General features: G+C 35.7%; 2 protein-coding genes across 2 annotated transcripts; one reads left to right on the forward strand and one right to left on the reverse strand.

The window, feature by feature from the left end:
• The first annotated feature begins 11358 nt into the window (after positions 1-11358).
• Positions 11359-15889, forward strand: LOC105045332 (pentatricopeptide repeat-containing protein At4g19220, mitochondrial). The gene is made up of 3 exons (XM_073257868.1): positions 11359-14384; positions 14633-14989; positions 15610-15889. Exons 1-2 carry the CDS (start codon positions 11617-11619, stop codon positions 14637-14639), a joined length of 2775 nt encoding a protein of 924 aa, XP_073113969.1. The 5' UTR covers positions 11359-11616; the 3' UTR covers positions 14640-14989; positions 15610-15889.
• Positions 15890-17196: 1307 nt separating this feature from the next.
• LOC105045309 (momilactone A synthase) lies at positions 17197-19356 on the reverse strand. Its single transcript, XM_010923544.4, has 3 exons — positions 19172-19356; positions 18979-19071; positions 17197-18257 (listed from the first exon to the last, which is right to left on the reverse strand). Exons 1-3 carry the CDS (start codon positions 19189-19191, stop codon positions 17468-17470), a joined length of 903 nt encoding a protein of 300 aa, XP_010921846.1. The 5' UTR covers positions 19192-19356; the 3' UTR covers positions 17197-17467.
• Positions 19357-20632: the final 1276 nt, after the last annotated feature.

A 20632-nucleotide genomic window follows, 5' to 3' on the forward strand; every position in this document is an offset into this window, starting at 1 on the left:
CGGCCGATTACAGTCACCGGTGGTAAGGAGCAGTAAAAGATGAAAGGTCTGTAGTGTCGGTCGGTTTTTTTTTTAGAGATTAAAAATATGTGATAGATCATAAAGGGTTATGTTTATGATAGCGTGGAAGAAAATAAAAAAAATTAATTTTTAGTTTTAGGTTTTCAAATGTGTTGAGCCGTCCTCGGATCATCCGAATTGCTCTATTTTGGCCATCCATTGACGGGTAAAAGATAAACCAGTTGTTGATTAATGATTAGGTTCCCACCTCTCGGTGAAAAAAAAAAAAAAAAAAGGGAGTAGCTACAATTTGTGTTGGTCTATTGGAGGAAAAAAAAATCATCCATTGCATCTGCAGTGCGTGTGAATGCTTGGACTCGTGAGTCTGGTGGTTGTCTAAGAAGGAAAAAATTGCTTACCCAATTGTGCTAAAACAAATAAATAAACATACCATTTGGATATGTGCCAACTGTTATGCTTGAATTGTTTGGATGTTACGACGTATAAAGCGGTGAATGACACATGGACATGGGCACTGTTCCATATCTGATGTAGCCCAATCCGGATCAATCGGGTGTTGATCCAAACAAGCCTACCCTGATCTAACACGATCCTAGGCTCGAGGTCTGACAGGTCATGCCTGGCATGGCCCATGACTCGTTAGATTTTTTTATTTTTTTTAATAAAAAAATCAGTCCAAATGAGTCATGTCAGGTACGGTCCATTTAAATCTGTTACGAGCCGTTCCAAACACGGCCCGTTTAGCACCATTATAGGCAGTGCCAGGCATGGCCCTTTTAATATCGTTACAGGTCAGGTTTGGCCTGTAATGGCTAAATCTTTTTTTTTTTAATTTTTTTGGATTGATAACGGCTATTTTTGAGAAAATGACCATTCTAACCCATCCAACAACCATAAAATGACTAATTTGAGAGGTATTTTAAAAAAAATAAAAATATTGGATTCCTATAAATACCCTCTCCTCTTCTATTTTCATCTTACTAAATCAACTCTCCTCTCCTTCTCTACTACTCCTTCTCTTCTAGCAATATTAGCAAGTGTTCAATTAGTAATTAGCAAGTATTCAAGTACTATACAAGAGAAGAATTAGTCATCTATTGGAGCCTTTGAAGTCTTTATTGAGGTCCGGAGGGGGAGTGAGGAGCACAAAAGGAAGCTCACAAGTCTCCGCCTACGATCTAACTCTACTCAATTTATTTATTTGATAATTTTTTTTATTTGCATAACTCATATTTAGATATGATATCTTTTGATAAGAGTCATTTTAGTATTCTCTCGATCTTAGAAGGAGGAAAAACTATTATTTCTGTCCCTCTGAAACTAATATTGAAGGTCAAAGCTCTGCCTCTTCTTTCCATAAAAGGACTAGTATCGTAAGGAATGACTTTGAAAGAGTTATGGTAGATGAAGTTTTAAAAGTAAAATATAAAAAATATGCCAAATTATATAGTTATACTAGTAGTAGGAGAACTGACTATTTGAAAAGACATCAAGAGAGTCATATTATGAGTGATGCTCATCTTCAAAGCACGCTTAATATATAACGGGATAGTTTTATAAGTAGTTTTACATATAATCATGAAAATCAAAGAAAAGTATTGGTCAAATAGATAGTTAAGGATGAATTACTTTTTAGTTTTTTAGTTTATGTAAATCTTTTAATTTTGAGGAGTATGTTCAGTTAGCTCTACAACCTGCTTATAGAAAAACTAGTAGATATATATTTAGAAGAGTAGTTATGGCTAATTTTTTAGCAATAAAATAAAGTTTAATTGAAACTCTCTCTGTCCTAAATTTAAAAGTATCATTAACTTCTGATATTTGGACAGCATCTATTGATAGTTATTATTTTTATTATTGTTACTGCTTATTTTATTGATAATAATTAGCTATTAAATAAATATATTCTTACTTTTCATACTTTTGATTTTTTATATTCTGGACAACAAATTCTAATGCTATTTATCAAACTACATGTACATATGATATTAATGATAAAATTATGTCTATTACTTTTGATAATACATCTAATAATAATTCTATTGTTAGATTATTGAAAGACTCATTGCATCCCATTCTAAATAAAAATTTATTACATATTAGATGTGCATATTATATTTTAAATCTCTCTGTTCAATATGATATTGGTATAGTTTAAGATGTTATTCTAAAAATTAGAAATGTAGTTTTTTTTATTCAAACTTTTTTAAGCAAATGTATATAGATTATGATAAATATTTTAAAAAAATTAAACTTGATATAGTTACTCGTTGGAATTTGACATGTACAATGATACATGATGCAGATTCATATAAAAATTTATTAAGTGTATATATTAATGATCGTGGATTAGATTTTACATTGACTGAAACTGATTGAAACAAAGATAAAATTTTAGAAGGATTTTTAGTTAGTTTTTATAATGCAACTTAAAAGTTTTTCTGATATTTATTATCCAACCTCTTATTCATTTTTACAATAGGCATATCTTATTAGTTAAAAATATGCACAACATAGATATGATGATAGTTTAGAGTCTATTATTTATGAAATAAAATCTAAATAGAATGAATATTATGATAGGATATGTCCTATGCATAACTTAGCTATTGTATTTGATTCACATATTAAATTAAGTGGTATTTTGATTTTACTTGATGCATATTGTGAAAACATGAATCAAGATCCTGAACCTGCTAAAGCTGAAGTAAACCAACTTCTTCATGATATTTATACTTTATATGATAATAAGATTCATGAATCTAGTGCTTCTTGTTCACAAATCTTTGCCTCTTCTTCCAGAACTTCTTGTTCATCATATGTTTTCTCAGTCATTACACATAGAAAATATACATATGCTTTTTCAAGTTCATCTTCATCTTTAAGTAGTGAATTTAAATTTTATTTATGAAATGATCTTCAATATGCATATGATGCAAATCAAATAAAAATTTTTGATGTGTTACTATAGTGAAAAAGTGTTAAAAATTAATATTCTATAATATCCACCATTGAATGTGATATCTTAGCTGTGCCAATATCCACAGTAGCATCAAAATTTATTTTAAGTGTAGGTCGACAAGTTCTGGATGAAAAGAAGAGTAGGATGACCGACGAAATAATTAAGATGCTGCTCTGCTTCAAAAATTGATTGGATGCCGAGGTGAGACTTCAAGATAAAAATAGATATAATACAACATCCGATGATGACGATGATACAAACACTACCGATGATGCATGATGATTAGTAAGATTTTTAATTATTAATTTCTTATATTTGTAACTCTTTAGTTTTATCTTTTAATTATTGAGGTGAGTCACCTCAATTTCTTCTTTCTTTCTTATTGTATTCAGAGGTTAGGCCTAACCCCTCTTCCTTCCTTGTACTATTTTGATTGATATTAATAAACCGGTAAGGATTCATGTCAAACTCTCCATCATTATAAGATGATTTTTTATTTTTACAAAAAAATTTCATATTTATTTTTACAAAAATAATCCCCAAAAAAAAATTCCTCATGTGAGCCATGTCGAGGTTGGACCAAGCCTGGATTGGGCCGGGCCGTACCAGCTCAGACCCTTATGGGCCATGCCGGGCCTGGGCCGTGGGTGGCAAACTCCTAACCCAACTCAGCCCCTACTGATGGGCCGTGCCTTACACGATTTGTTACTGTAGCTAACAGATATTTAGACCGCGGGCTGCAAATCCCCAATCCAACCCGATCCTTTTTGATGGGCCGTATATTACTATAGCTAACAGGCCATGTCAGAAACGGTCTATTTTGTGCCGTGCCGAGTTGGCCGTATAATAAGCAGCCCGGCCTGTTGACACATGGAGGAACGTGTTTGCCTTGCTCTTGGTACCTTAGTCTAGTTAGGACATGGAACCCAAGCCACATGTTCTGCTCTCATTTGTTGAATGGGATAGCAAAAATCCCTCCACCACTTGATTTTAATGGAACATGATGGAAAAGTATGGTGAAGGTCGCATCCACTGCGATGTAGCTGATGTAGACAAGATCTACAATTTGCACTACTTGAGGCTTTTTTGGCCTCTATATAGCAAAGGTCCCTAATGGAGAACAAACAAGTGCTGGCTTTGCCCATAGGTTTCCTTTTTCCTTTTTATTTTTCCACCTTTCCTTTTCATTTTGTTTCATACTAGAGCTGTTGCTATCCTTCCTTATGGCTTGACCCATGGTCCCTACCGTGTGAAATTGGGGTAGAAATAAAAATTGGGATTTATGGAAAATTCTATTGATGGGCAGCAATCCATTCCTTACTATGTTTGCATGGATTCCTCTGTTTTGTTTCCCTCTTCTTTCGTTCCATTCCCCCCTCAACCCTCGATTGCCTCCCCAGGATCTTGCATGGTGCGGACGCATGCCGCATGATGTGAACGGGTGCCTACATGCTCATACTGATGATGGATCACCCATGGCTGAGCTCCACCCCCATCCCCTTCTCCCCTCCACCTTGATAAAAATGAAGAAGAGGCGGCACCATTCGGCTTCGAGTGGCATCAGGCTCCGCAAACCCCTTTTTGAAAAAAAAAAAAACAATGTAATTTTTTTTGTAAAAATAATTGTGCCATTCATTGTGCTCTGGGAATGAGCAAAAAAAAGGTAAATCCGTTGCCATGAAAAAATCTAATCTTTTTTCTTTTTGAAAAATGCAGATTTTTGGCCCTTCAATTTCAAAATACATATATTCGATTGGGCAAATTTAATGCTTAACAAACATCAAAGAATAATATACCACTTTTTTTAAAAAAAAAAATTATGCTTTCCCCATAACTATACTAATTCCAACAGTTGGCTCTGGTCCTATGACCCAATGGCATACATCCATAATAAATAACTAATAACAGATAATAGATCACAGATAATGAGCCTTTGAATAACCATTGTTCTTATCATTGATTCATGGATGGTACAATATTGAAATTAGTTTTTTAAATTATAAGTTAACAGAACTAATACATAATCTCTATCAGCTGGCTAAAAAAAAAATCAAAGACATGCTGGACATATAAAAATATTTTCACAAATTATCCAGCTGAGTTCTCTAAAATCATTATTGAGGATAGAGGATATTTCCAAACTAATTTATTTATAAAAGTATCAAAATATATATTTAATTCTTATATCCACGATCAAATGTGGCATGCTTAACTATTTAATCAGATAAACATAAAAAATATTAAACTATTCAAAAATATACTAAGAAGTACTAAGTAGTTTATCTTGTAGATGTTAAAATTTAGATAATTTAATCTGGTCAAGGGATGCTTCGAGATCTAATAATCCAAAATCATACATGCATATGAGTCTACTTAGCAGTACATTAATATATCAAAATAATTTTTAATAATATTAAAGATCTGATGGATTTCTAATTTTTATAGAGAAATAGATCACTAAGTTTATCCTATTTTTTGTCACAAGGCAGGAGATAGCATGACGAAGCCCAACTAGTCCAGAGAGGAAGAAAAGAGACGTAAGAGGAAGAAGGAAGAAGTTGTACCCTTGAGGGTCAAACACATGCCTGACGAGGAAGAAATCAGAGAGGGAGGAGTGGGAGCACGAGAGTGAGTGATCGCAGGAGAGGGAAATGCTTTAGAGAGGGAGTGGGCATGATGAGGTGAATGCACGTGAAAGAAAGAGAAAAGACAGCGATGGGAAGCGGGACCAGAAAAGGGAGAAAAATGAAAGGCCTCGAGGTCATGTGCGGTAAAGCATCCCCGCCATCCTCACAAAGAGCGATAGGGTGAACGCATGCTCAAATAGATGCGCTTCAGCCATCCGCATCTCCAAGTCACGTATGATAAATAGCTGCGCTCCCCCTCGACCCTCCACATCCCAGTACACATGGAGAGGGAGGGAGAGAAAGGGAGAGGGGGGAGAGAGAGAGAGATCGAGCGTTCCCTCCGTGTTTTATTTTCTCATGCAATCTTAAAATAATAAAAAAAAAATTTATGCACCGCAGACAGTAAAAAAATTTAATATGAAGTGCACCATCTTATCTGATTGATTCACATAGCCATCACTTTACAATGCACATTTAATACTTGTAGTTCCACTTTTTTATTTGAAATTTTGAATGATGAAAATATTTTTCCTCTTTGAAAAAAATTATGACATTCTGCGGCATATTATGACATCTTGCGTCAAATTATGACTTTCAACATGCAGGATGTCATAATATGACCCAGAATGTCATAATATGGAAGTGACATATTTTTATCCAATCACTTTCCAACTCGTATTTAATGCCTGCAGTTCCGTTTTTTCATTTAAGAATTTTGAATGACGAAAATATCTCTACTTTTTAAAAAAAATTATAACGTCCTGTGACATATTATGATATCTTGTGTCAAATTATAAGTTTCTGCATGCAGGATGTCATAATATAAACATAAGATGTCATAATTTTTTTTTCAAAGAATAGGGATATTTTCGTTATCCAAAATTTTAAACGAAAAAATAAACTAGAGATATTAAATATACATTGGAAAGCGATGGCTATGTAATCAATCTGATAAGATGGTGTGCTCCACGTCGGATTTTCTATACCACCCATGATGCACAGAATTTCTCTAAAGCGATATCGCATAAGAGAAAGAGCCTTGGGCCTTGGTTTAATGGGTCCGGACCCAAGTATCTCAAAATCTTTAAGAAGGATTTTGAAAACAAAAAACTCAGATGCAATGAAAATCCAATTGGTAGAAAAATCATACTCCTTGAAGAAAATTTTTGATAAATTTTTCCTATTATTATTAGAGGGAGTAAACACAAAATGGTTAACACATCCACTAACCACCCATATTATAGAAACAATACAGAACTAATTTTTATCTTAAAAGAAATATGGTAACCGGACTCTAACATTGATGATAATCAAAGAAATCAATTCTAAGTTTCAGTTAATGAAGCTTAGATATTGGTAATGAAAAATATGCATAATTAAACAAGAGAAAGATGAAAAAGCAAGCTGGACCAAAATTCCTGATGTCCTACTTATAAAGAGCAACTGAAATCATGTTCATGATATTGGTTCATCTATTTATCCAAATTTTTAAGAAAATTATGGAAACCTTGCATATATAAAAGATAGAGCTATCATCACATCCACAAATGAAATACTTGATGATATTTTACTTTCTTTAATTCCAACGAAGGAGAAGATATATCTAAGTTTTGATATAGTCTCAAAAACAGCAATGAATGCGGACTCTGAAGATGTTCTTTAAGTGATTGAATTTTTAAACTCTCTAAAATTCAATAATGTGCCAGAGTTACATTAAAAGTATGTGATTGATTATTATGCAGCTAACTATGAAAATAATTGAAGTAATAACCATTACCGGCAATCATGTTAGTTTAAGGTCTATATTCTGTGTATTGTGATGCATATTATAAAAATAAAATGGCTATTTATTTTTAGAAGAAGACAATTTCTAATTAGACTGTGTTATGTAATGACAATTAATAAAAATAAAGATCAACAATTAAAGTATGTCGGACTATACTTACCTAGATTCGTGTTTTCATACAGTCAATTATATGTTGTACATTCAAGAGTTATTTCTTGATAGGTCTCAAAGTTTTTTTGATTGAAAATGAATATGCTGCATTGGAACTTTATATGAAAAAATTGTTTTACAAAGAAATTTTTTCTAGTCTAATGTTAGGTATCACTTTGAATTAACCAGCTATTTCTTAGCAATTGCCGAACAACATAATTTCACCAAGATTTGTAGCTCTTTTTATATTAGACGCTGATATATGCTGAAACAATTTGACATAACAAAAATGGAGTATATTTTATCAGTGGCTCTAACATAACGAAATTGGAGAAGAAAAGCTAAGCAATTTTTTTGGTACAAAAAGCTAAGGGTTTCAAGGGTATAGGACTTAATGAATCCAAATATGAAGAATTAGTTAATTTATATTGATTGCATCTTAATTGACGAACAAGTTGTCCTAGATCTTTTATAGTTTACTAACAATATTTGCTTTTTAGCTCTGACAAACCTATACTAAACATATTTTTACTTGATCAAAAAATTACAATTTAAGCATCAATATGGAAAGAAAAATGCTGTTATGTTTAAGAGCCACTTACCAAAGCAGATGTATATTTTTTGAAAAACTTAACATTGCATTAGATAAAAGAAATCAGATCTATTGCACACCAATATATGATCTACATTAATAGATGGATCGTTATTCAGCAAATCGATGGTGGCGATAGCTCTATCCCACATCAAAATTTTTACTTCTTTGCTTTTGATGAAATTCCATTAGGAAATTAAAATGACCTTTACTTGATGGATGAGTAAAAAATTTACTTTTTCTTAGTATTTCTATAAAGATAATTATATGACATTTTATAGATTTTTGTGTAGAAATCATTGGACATTTTTCATCTGTGATCCTCTTAATCAGATATATATTAGAAGAATTTAGTACATAAAAGAAACTTAGAGAAACAAAACTTATAGTAATTTATATTATTTATAGTTAGCATTTTGTTTAATATTTTTGCAAATCTTACTTTACCATTGCGGTGTAGTCATATTTTAAAGTATACACAATCCTTTTTTTTTTTTACTCAACTTATAGAATGCAAAAGCTATCTATCACATTTTGGGGCAAACTTGCTAAGGATTTTAATGAAAATATTATTCACAAAAAGGAATAAGAAGGTCTAGTTATAATCTTAGTTGGTATGATTGTAAGAATATCGAAAGATGATTTTCTTTTGTTCTTTTAAAAAAATTATATTTGTGTTCTTTCAACTAATTATTGTGTTTATATTTTCTTTATTTGGGGCAAACTTGCTGATTTAGTTCCTCCACATTTAGACATTATATGGACATGCAAATTCCTGAAATGATGGAATACTACAATAGGTTGCCATTATAATTTTTTTGGTAATTTTATGATAAATTATAGAATCATATAATATCATTAGAGATGACAAAATTGACCCAACTCGATGGGTATGCATCCTACCCAAATCCTATCAAATCCGAAAAATAGGATTTGACTGGGATTGGATTCGGATTTGAGTAAAACCTAAAAACTGTAGTACGGGTATGAATAGGGTATGGATAGCACTGTTTTTTATCCGAATCTGAACCAAAACCCAATCCGAATCTATGGATATGGGTAATACCCGAATCCATACCCGAATATATATATTTATAATTTTATTTTGATAATTCTATTTTGATAATTCTATTTTGATTGATAATATACATAAAATTATTTTGATTGTTTAAATATTTTATGTTGAATTATAATTTTATTTCTATATTTGATTTTTATAAATCTGGACTTATAAATTATGTTTTATGTTGAATTGAAAATTCTATTTTGGTTGATAATATACATAAAATTATTTAGATTATTTATTTTTTTGGGTATGGGATGGATATGGGGCGGATATAGGTTGGATATGGGAAAATGGGTTACTCGTAGATATCTTCAAATCCATTGAACATGGGGATGGGTATTTCTTTTGTTATCTGATCGGATATTGGATAAGATTTGAATATAAAGTATTAAGTTCAAGTTTGGGGATAGATAGTATATTATCTGACCCAAATTTTACCCGTTGCCATCCCTAAATATCATGTAAATGTACCTATAAACAAATGCATAGGCTGCAAAGACTAATAAGTTCAATTATGTTTATAGTGCAAGAGTAATGAGCTATTCTTAATCCCCACTAGGAATCTACCACTAAAAAGCAATGATTGAGGATTTTCCAAAATTAGATCCTAATGAATTCTAGATATGTTCTGATAATTCAAGTTTTCTTTTGTTGTTAACTTTGAATATCAAGTTTTCTAAATGCTCTTGGATAAAATAATATTCAAAATATAGTTATAGCTCAATTCCAATGTTATAATGCTATGATAAAATTATAAAAAAAATTAAAGTTTTTATTTTTCTCGAAGATAAAAATTATATGTAAGGGGATTTTAAAAGCAATCAACACCTTCATACCTTATGCAACTGGTGATACTAAGCTTATTATAATTATAGATCCATAATATAAATTTATGGGGGTAAATTTAGATGCAATTAGTGTGGGAAGAACGACCAACCTTCAATATCATTGTATGATTGTGGCACTTTTTTTCTTTTTTTAATAGTATTTGGATTATATTATGCACATTTAATTCAACTGACAATTATCTAAAGAAAAAATTATAAAAGTACAAATTAAATGCAATAGTTGATGATGAACTGGTGTTGCAATTTTATTATATCTGATAACTTAGCCAGCAATTAATCGTTGTTGCACTAAATCTTATGATAGATATAAGATTTGATAGATTCACTGTTCCTCCTATTGTTAAAGAATTTCTTAATGTTTATCTTCTGTGTTGCATTTGGTCTACAAAGTTCTAGCACCAATATTAGTTTCTTTTAAGATGATAAAAGTCTTTCAGCAAGATGAATCAGAGACGGCCAACTTGCAGTGATATATCAATACTAGACCTTCATAAAAGCCTCCTAAAAGAGTAGCTATATCTACTCCTGAAAAATGTGTGTGCATGCTGAATTCTTTTGCGAGGAGACATTTGAGAAAAAAATCTTTATCTATAACAAATAGGAATGGTAATAGATCAGATGCGGGTGGATTTACTAATATCTATACCTATCTTATAATTAAAAATCTAACACCCATATTTGCCCTATAGCTATCTCGGGTTGATTGGATAATTAAGATCGAATGGATTGGATCGAGTAAGAAATTTATCATGTAAATATTCTAAAATAATTATAATTTTAAAAAAAGAGATTTAAATTAATATTATATTGGATAGATTTCGGAGCAGGGCATTTCATTATTCATACCCAACTCAAATCTATTTCAAATATTTATTTAGAACCTATATCCTTCCAGATGTTAATCGGGTCGTGTGAAATTTACCACATTGAGATCGGGTCAGTTTGAATATTATGCGGGCTAGCTGCAATTATCCTCCCTAACAATGAAGTAAGGTACTTTCACTATTCAATTTTTTTATATTAATATATTGACACATATTTCACCAGTTGATATGGTAGCAACAAAGAATTTTATAATTGAATAATCATCTTGGTGGTATCGGCAATCATAAATGAATAACACATGCAGGTAATGGTCCGAAGAGCATTACCATGAAAAGGTCTTGCAAAAGATAATCCATCTTTAACCAAAACTATACCATAGACATTATTTTTCTTACATTTGTTTAAAACGTTCCATTATTTTTTTTTCCATTGCTCGTAAGCCTTTTTTTTTTCAAGATTAAATTACTATACATTCATAATTCTGCTGCACCGGTATTTTCTGATCTGCCGCGTAGCATGCTAGCACGGGTTCTCCGATAGTTTATGTCAATATTTTGCGTACGACGCCCAACGTCATTAATTATTTGAATTTTACGGGTGTGGCATCACATGCTGCCCGTTGTATCGGCCCCAACACTTTAGCCATCACCATCCGACCGTCGAGGGTAGAACGCCCAAACCTCCGCAATTTCAAATCTGGCGGGAGCCAACGCATGGTGAGCAAACAAAGAAGACCTGGATGGTAATAAAACTACGAGGCTTTGGTATCAAATCCCTTCTCGCTTCCAAAAGCTTAATACCACTCACAACACCTCGCCATGTCCATTTTTCTCCCCAAGGCTTCATCCAGAAATCCCTGTCTCATCCTCTACTCACTTGCTCCTTCTCGGGCCACCACCTGTCTGACGAAATGCCTCAAAGGGGTGGCATTGTCTTCCACATCCTAAAACTCCTTAAACATACGTCGCTGGATACCAACCTCATTGCTTCAATACATTGCTTATCTGTTAAAAGTGATGCTATCTCTGACCTCTCAGCTCGCACATCCCTCCTCACGGCATATGCCAGAGCCCATGATCTGGATTCGTCCATGGCTCTCTTTGATGAGGCTGTTGCCCGAGATGTGATCATTTGGAACGCCATTATCAATGCATTCGTCCTTAATCGCCACTTCCAAACTTCTATTGTTCTTTTCCAAGAAATGGTGAAGGGTTTTGGGGAATACGATTCAACAACACTGGTTATCATGCTGTCAGCTTTGTCTCGTACCCATAACTTGAGGCATGGAACAGCTCTCCATGGGATGATCATTAAGAGATGTTTTGACTTAGATGTTTATCTCTGTAATGCTTTGGTTGATATGTATGCCAAGTGTGGTGATTGGAACTCTTCAGAGCTTGTCTTTGGAGGGATGGAGGTCAAGGATGCTACTTCATGGAATTCTATGATAAATGGAAGCCTCTATAATGATCTTCCAGTAAAATCTGTTTTCTATTTCAGGGAAATGAGTCATTCGTTTGTTAGAGCAGATGAAGTTAGTCTATCAGGTGTGATCTCCGCATGCTCTTATTTGGAAGAGTTGTTTGCTTTTGGGGAATCAGTGCATGGTTGGGTGATCAAATTGGGGTACCAGGGGATCCCTCTTTCTTCTGTGTCCAATTCTCTTATTTCCTTCTATTCTCGACATGGAGATGTGGAAACTGCAGAGGTGGTATTCAAAAGACTTGTTCATAGGAATGTGGTTTCATGGAATTCAATGATAAGTGGATTGATGGAGAATGGAAGATTTGATCAAGCTCTTGACTTTTTCCGGGAGATGCAGAAGACATCAGCAACACAACCTGACAGTGTAACAGTGGTTACTGTTATTCCAGTCTGCGGTGAGCTAAACCTGCTTCATCGAGGGAAATCAATTCATGGGTTTACCATTCGGAGGGAACTTGATCGCATGGATTGCACAATAGCAAACAGCTTGCTTGATATGTATCTGAAGTGTGATGATATAGCAACTGCAAACCTTCTCTTCAGAACCATGGCTAACAGAGACTTGATCTCATGGAACACGATGATCTCTGGGTACTCACAAAATATCTCATTAAAAAGAGAGGCTAGAGTTCTGTTGTCTGAATTGCTCCAGACAGATCTGGGATGTAGCTTGGCTACTCTGCTAGCTATTCTTCCTGCTTGCACTTGCCCCAAAGATCTCAGCTTTGGGAAAGCAGTTCACTGTTGGATGCTCAAGTTTGGATTTGCAAACACTGTTTTGGCTGTCAATGCCCTTATGCTCATGTACATCAATTGTGAGGATCTAACAGCATCTTCTGTGCTATTGAAAAGCATTCTGTCTGTATCAGATGTCATCTCATGGAATACAATCATAGTAGGCTATGTGCAAAATGGCTATTGCAAAGAAGCACTTGAAGCCTTTGTATTTATGCGCTGCTCTTTGTTTCTAAATCCTGACTCAATCACATTGGTTAGTGTTCTGTCAGCATGTGGTCATCTTGAATCACTGTTCCATGGCTGTTTTATCCATGCTTTTGCATTGAAGAGTTCTGTGGACTGTGATGTTCGGGTGAGAAATGCATTGATAACCATGTATTTCCGATGTCAGGATATAATAAGTGCTGAATCAGTGTTTCAAATGGATGGTGATCGAAATTTGTGCTCATGGACTTGTATGATATCTGGTTTTGTACAGAACAAGGAGAGTGGAAGAGCTTTGGAAATATTTCATCATATGGAAGATTTTGTTCCTAATGAGATCTCCATTGTTGGCATTCTATGTGCTTGTACTCAATTAGGAAATCTTAGGCTTGGTAAGGAAATAAATGGCCATGTGTTTCGTTTTGAACTACAGACTAATGTTTTTATATCCTCAGCGCTGGTGGATATGTACAGCAAATGTGGAAGACTAGACACTGCTATTCGAGTATTTGAAATTTCTGCTGAGAAATCTATTTCCTCTTGGAACTCTTTGATATCAGCATATGGATTTCATGGGCATGGAAGAAAAGCCATTGTGCTTTTCTTGAAGATGTGTGAATTAGGTGTCGAAGCTACCGAGAGCACCTTCATTGCTCTATTATCAGCATGCAGCCACTCTGGACTGGTTGATGAAGGATGGAAGTTTTACAACCTCATGTCAGAGAAATTTGGGATTCATCCTACTGTCAAACACCATGTTTGCATGGTTGATATGCTTGGTCGTGCCGGAAGGCTTGGAGAAGCTTATGAATTTGTTAAGAAAATGCCTGACATACCAGAACCAGGTGTTTGGGGAGCTCTTTTAAGTGCTTGCAATGATCATGCTGATCTTAAACTGGGAAAATCTATTGGAGAGCATTTATTTGCCTCTGAACCTGAAAATGCAGGTTATTATGTTACAGTTTCTAACTTATGTGCATATTATGGTTTGTGGAGTGATGCAGTAAACATTAGGAGCATGATCAGAGATAGAGGACTAGTAAAGCCTGCAGGTCGCAGTGCCGTTGATGTTTTGAATGGGTGAAGAAATTTCCATCCTTATTTGCATCCATACACATTTTTAAAATGAAACACAAACATCCTTCTCTCTTTTTGCTTCCTTATAAGAGAGTGAGCAGTAGTTGGTGAGAGCCAACATATGGTGACTCAATAGGAAATGCACACTTTTTTATGTGGTGGCTTTTTGGGTCATGGCTGCTTCATCTATCAAAACCTACATTTCTTGTCAAGGCAACTGATATTGGAATTCCTCATTTTGGTTCTATTAGGAGATGAGTTTCTGGTGGAATATCAATTCGAAGAACAAGTCTTACTTTGGGACCAAGTCACTGGCTACAGAGCCTTACAATGTCAAATGTATATATTGTTCAAGATTGAAAGAAGCCTGAAGAACAAGTTGATAAAGAAAGCACTGCTACGTACAAGATAGTATACAATTCATTAGCTACATAGAACTCTGATTGATTCTACCACTGGGATATTAGAAAGCAATAACCAAATGCATTGGTAATTCGGCGCAACTATTCAATGTAAAGCTTCATGAGCCATACGTGTGAAACCTTTGATTATCTACCATATCTCAGGCCGAAGAAAGTAATAAATTGCTCCTGTACAGCACCAAATTGGTGAGTGAATTAAATTACTATCTGAAATCACATAGTGGTTGATTTTCATCTGGATTCCATGGTATATCCTCTGTAAAGTGAATCTTTGTCATGCTGCAAATATCACTTTGAGCAGTTCCTTTCCTTCAAACTAGTTTAAGTCTCAGTTAGTTGCAATAATACTACTCTGAATACTTAAATTCTTTGTCCATGTTTTGAAGTCATGTTGCATATGCGAACCTATGAAAATCATCTTACAATAAGCCTTTCCCCTTATAATAAATAAGTCTCTAAACAGGGATTTGCATTGACAGGCTATTTAGTTGATCCCAGACTTAAACAATTACCCCAATATTGAGACTTTCTTCCTTCTCCATTTACGAAAGAAATATCATGTGACTGGACTACCACATAAAAGAATGATTGCCAAATAAAGATTTGTTATGCTGACCTCAAATAGTTCAGGAAAAGATTAGCGGTTATTCTTTTGCATTTTGACTACCATCACTGTCAAATTGGACATTAAGTTTATAAGTTCTCTAATGCACTAAAATTTACAATTGGAATTGTGATATTTAAATTTCTGACCTTTTTGTCAATTGTCATATTTGGATATTTATAATCTCTTGTCTATATTGCAGTTGTTCAACAGGCAACTAGCCATCTCAAAGCAAACAAGAGATACCTGAAAAGATTGCTGTTAGCTTGTGGTGGGGATTCGACCAAGCTGGCTTGTTTATGAGCATATTCTTGGGGAAAAATACACTATTTTGGATATTGTTAGAAATCCTCACTCGTGCACAATCCTGATAAACAAGTTTTTTCCCCTTTATTGTTTGAAATTTGAAGCATCTTCTGTCACACTCACAGCCAACAAAAATTTGACGCAATGCAATCAGTTTTTTGTATCATAAACCTCAATTTTTTATATATCCCTCACCATCATCTGTACAACAGGACTTTATGATCAGTTTGTGTTGTTCTTGAATCTGTTAAAAATAAAAATGAAGATAAAGCTGTTATCCTTGTGATGGGCAGACCATTCAGTATTCTTTATGATCATCAATTTCATCCATACTTGCTGTCCCTTGCATAACTAGCTACTGCTTTAGGAGGTCATCTAATGATACTTAGTTTCTGAAGGTTAATCAGCACAATCTAGCATCTGCAGTAGTGAGTTTATGTTCTATAAACATCTAGGGAATTGAAAAGCTACATTTCTTGACTTCTTCATAATATAAGTTCTATTTAAGTTTCTATTAATCTTGTGATCACAATCATTGAAGAGTTCAGATATAGCTTTTTGTTGATATATTTTCTGATTTTCCATAAGCTATTGTGCTGATGTTATTCCTAAAAAATATATAGACCATAGTAGCATTGGGTATCATCTTATTATGTTGGTCTTAAATCATATATATTAAACTCATCACATTTCAAATATTGTAAACCTTATTTTGTTGTTTCCGACTAGTCGCTGAGTCTCAATCATGCTTAGGAAATCCAAGCTCACTACATTGTAGATTGTTGTATAAATATTTTATAATTTCTGAACTGTTAAGATTTAAATATCATTTGCTGACATCATATGGTTCCTTTGGCTCCAATATCCTTTCCTAACATGTAATTAACAGCACAATTTATTTGTCTTTAAACTGCAGTGAACTCTTTAACGGAGAAGACAACCGAGGAGGGAAAAAAGGAACATGGTATTGAAGCTTGAATATTCTAACAAAATAGTCATCAAAGACAAGATAATGATATAATGTTATATGTTGGGTCAAAAAGTGAATGTCTACTTAATGGCAGCTAAACTTTAAGATAGAACATTTAAGTAATGAAGCAGAAAGTATGAACCAAATGAAAATTATTATCCCAACATCTACTGTCTCTTTTGTGTGTCCTACTTTAATAATTTTGTTCTAGTCAAAGGCCAAATTGTGCAAAAGTATAACGAAGGGGAAAATTATCCTAAGTCCTTCATTGGCACTCTCCACTATATGATATGCGCACCCCTCTTGGTTATTCTTTTGGAGAATATATTATAAAGGGAATAAGAGACACAAAATGGAAGTATTTCACCGTTTCACATTGAAAAAATGGCCAAAAGAAAAACCTCAAAAGTATTTCTTTGATTGATTGGATCACAGCCACTATCAAATAAAATTATTCATCTTGACTCAACCATGCAATAGACATGTTAACATTAACAAAATTAAGAAGTTCAATGGCCAGAAGGGAAATCATTCTCAAACGTCAAATGCTTATGGTTTATTCTACAACCACAAAACATTGTAAGGCGAAAACAAAATTCTCATGTCAAGGGACTAATTCTCTGATCTCACATAATTCATCAACCAATGTGATCACAGATCACAAGCATCCATCAAACATTCCTCTCGGATCAATTGCATCCATCTTACATCTTATTCTTTATCTTTTTCATTGGACATGATCTTCAATGATAAATAAAATCAAAATAACTTATCCATGACCTGATCAAGGTGGTGGGATTTCCAGCCTTTTGAATGCAGTGAGACCTCCATCCACCACTAGATTGTGCCCACTTACATACTTAGCATCATCTGATGCCAAATAGACGGCAGCTCTTGCCATATCTACTGCCTCGCACCTCGCCCCCTCCAGCTCCCCGGTGCTGTAGATCATCTCTGCCAGCCGCTCAGCATCAACTCCAGGGAACAGCTCCAGCATTGAATTGATCCCAAAAGGCGTCGGAATGGCATGAGGTGAAATGCAGTTCACCCTGATCCCATACTTGCCGAGCTCTGCTGCTGTAGACTTCACTGCCCCCAGCACTGCTGCTTTCGAGATCGAGTAATCATGTGGTGCAAGCCCACCCATGATTCCAGTAACACTTGCAGTGCACAAGATGCATCCAGCCCCACGCGGCATCATCACACGGGCAGCATGCTTAATTCCAGCAATAACTGACCGGACATTGACCGCCATGGTGCGGTCAAAGTCGGTGAGGTTGAGACCGGTGATGGAGGGGGCGAGGGAGCCGGCAATGCCCGCATTGTTGTACACAATGTCAAGATGGCCATGCTTGGTGACAGCGAAATCTATGGCAGCAGCGACTTGGGATTCTTCAGTGACATCGCAGCTAATGAAAGTGGCATCTGGGCCGAGCTCGGTGGCGGCAGCTTCACCAAGTTGCTGCTGGATGTCTGCAAGAATGACTTTGGCACCATTGTGAATGAATTCAGTTGCAGTTGCCTTTCCTATGCCACTTGCAGCACCGGTTATCATGGCAATCTTGCCAGCAAGCCTGCAGCATCAGGCAACCATCTCAGGTATCAATTGGATGCTCATCCAGATGAGCATATAGAGTAGTATAATATGCTTCCGATCTTCACACTAGGATGCAATGAGAATCTGGACATATAAACAGATAACTGATTCCCATGAATCAGATCTCACGCCAGTTTTCGACTAATTTGGGAGCTTATCAGCATTCTTAGATGAATATTGCACGATACGAAGCTTCCTTTGCGCAAGTTTTCTGTATCATGCTTTGGGGCGCTTGTTAGTGTTCAATATTAACTGCCTGCCATGTATCGCACCAATTCATGCGAGTGTATTGACTGACTCCCTCATGTTAAGTTGTAGGAAGAGTTTCTTTGGTGCACAAAACAAGATGGATGTAACTAAACATGGGCCATGAATTAGTGAAATGTTCATTCTACCACATGTGAATAGAGGAACGGTGTAACTCATGGAGTTTGATTTGATGCACCTGCACCAGGTGACATGGGAATATTAATTGTGCACAAATGGAGCTACTCCGTCCAAAGGAACTGACAGAGCTAGTCCAGCCCAAGGCAGTCTAAACGAGTTGAGCTCGGGGTCCATGGGTCTTGTCCTTTTGAAGTGGGACCCTGTCTCAGAAACAATCAATCAAACAGATGATCCGGTTCCTCTCCACTCAAACTCGTCACATTCATTACGCTGCATGTACTATGTCGATAGAGAGAGAAGAAAGAGAAGACCTCCCAGGTTTGGTGGAGAAGTGTTGCTGCTGCCGGCTCATAGTGCGTGCGACCTCCCGGACGCCATTGACCACCACATTTCTCTTCAGTTTTCTGGACAAAAAACAAGAAGCATCACCTTCTGTTCTGAATATTTTGATATTATTGACTTTGGACATAGTATTGAGAGAGAGAGAGAGAGAGAGGCACAGACCTGAACGCCACTCGCAGCATGATTTCTTATTCTTTCCTCTTCTATTCGGGATGAAATCAAAGGCAATGGGAGGGTATCTCCTTCTTCCCTCTCTTTCCGCTTTCCCGGGTTTTTATGTTTTTTTGGACAAAAGGTCAAGCTTTGCTTTAAGGAATCCTTTTGGAAGAAAGAATGGATGAGGGGACAGCGGACACAATAAAATAGAGGATGACGAAATTACAGAACGAACCCTGCCAAATGGATGAGATGGCAAAGCTACCTTTGCTGAATGTGTCCTAATTCCAGCCACATTTCGATTTTCTTTTTTTTTATAACACGGTTCATTCAAATAATTTTATATAAATACAACAAAAAAAATCAAAAAATAAAACATCGTAGAGTTATCCAAAAATGACCCTCATCCCATCCCAAAAAATTTCTCCAGTGTGCTCCACTTTAAAGACAGCCATCCAATCAACTACATTGTTTGTCTCGCAGAAAGCATGTCATATGATCAGTGCATTGTATTACTCCAATAAAATTAAGAGGTTATGCGGAAGGAGGTGAGAGGCACCATCGTGGCTATAGCTCTGAAGCCAAGACATCATCACAGTCAAGTCACCCTTTACTACTAGTTGATCTACCCCCAATGTCTGCCTAGCAAATACAATCCCTGCTCAAGCTGCCTGAAGCTCCGCCCCAGGAAACGTAGTCTCCAGTAAATGACTCCCCTTAGTTGCCACAAGTCTCGAGTCAGGTCTACAAATCACAAACCCAGCTCCATCATGCCTATCTCTAATACTCTCGTTGAAGTTGATCTTTAGGTGCAGCAGAGGAGGGGGCTCTCAGAAAATGAACACTCGATGGGTCGCTACGTAAGCAAAATGGGAGTTCCAGATCTTCGAAAACTTAAACGTCATATCGATAATCTCCGCTATCATGGTCAAGTCTCTCTTCAAGATAAATCTCATCGAGGATTGCCTGAAATCAAACACAAGATTGTTCCTGGCTAGCCAAATATGGAAGGCTATATAGGCCACACGGATGCCTGCCTCTCTGGAAGTGTCCCCTCCAATACTATGCTGCAGGAACTCCAAAAAGCACTAGGTGGGGTCCTCCGCCTGAGCGAGCTGCAAGTGCACCCCCACTAGCGATTAGACTAATCTCACCCTCAGACATCAGAAAAGAGTGTGCTCCATAGTCTCCTCCTCAGTGTCACAACATGGGCATGCTAGTTGAACATCCATGCCTTGAGCTCACAGAAGGGATCTGGTGAGGAGATGCTCCCAAGTCACCTTCCAAAGAAAAAGGCTTATCCTTGAGTGCATCCCGATTCTCTAGATCCACCTAGCCTCCCTATGCTTAAAGGACTCTCTCCGATAGATCTGGTAGAGGTTAGCCGTCAGCCGTCAGAGTCGTAGTGGTGCAAAAGTGGCCTCAAACCCTATTGTCCAGACTGCTGAAGATGGGAGTCCCAAGAGA

The sequence above is a fragment of the Elaeis guineensis genome, chromosome 5 (genome assembly GCF_000442705.2).
Source record: "Elaeis guineensis isolate ETL-2024a chromosome 5, EG11, whole genome shotgun sequence".
In the NCBI taxonomy this organism is placed as follows: domain Eukaryota; kingdom Viridiplantae; phylum Streptophyta; class Magnoliopsida; order Arecales; family Arecaceae; genus Elaeis; species Elaeis guineensis.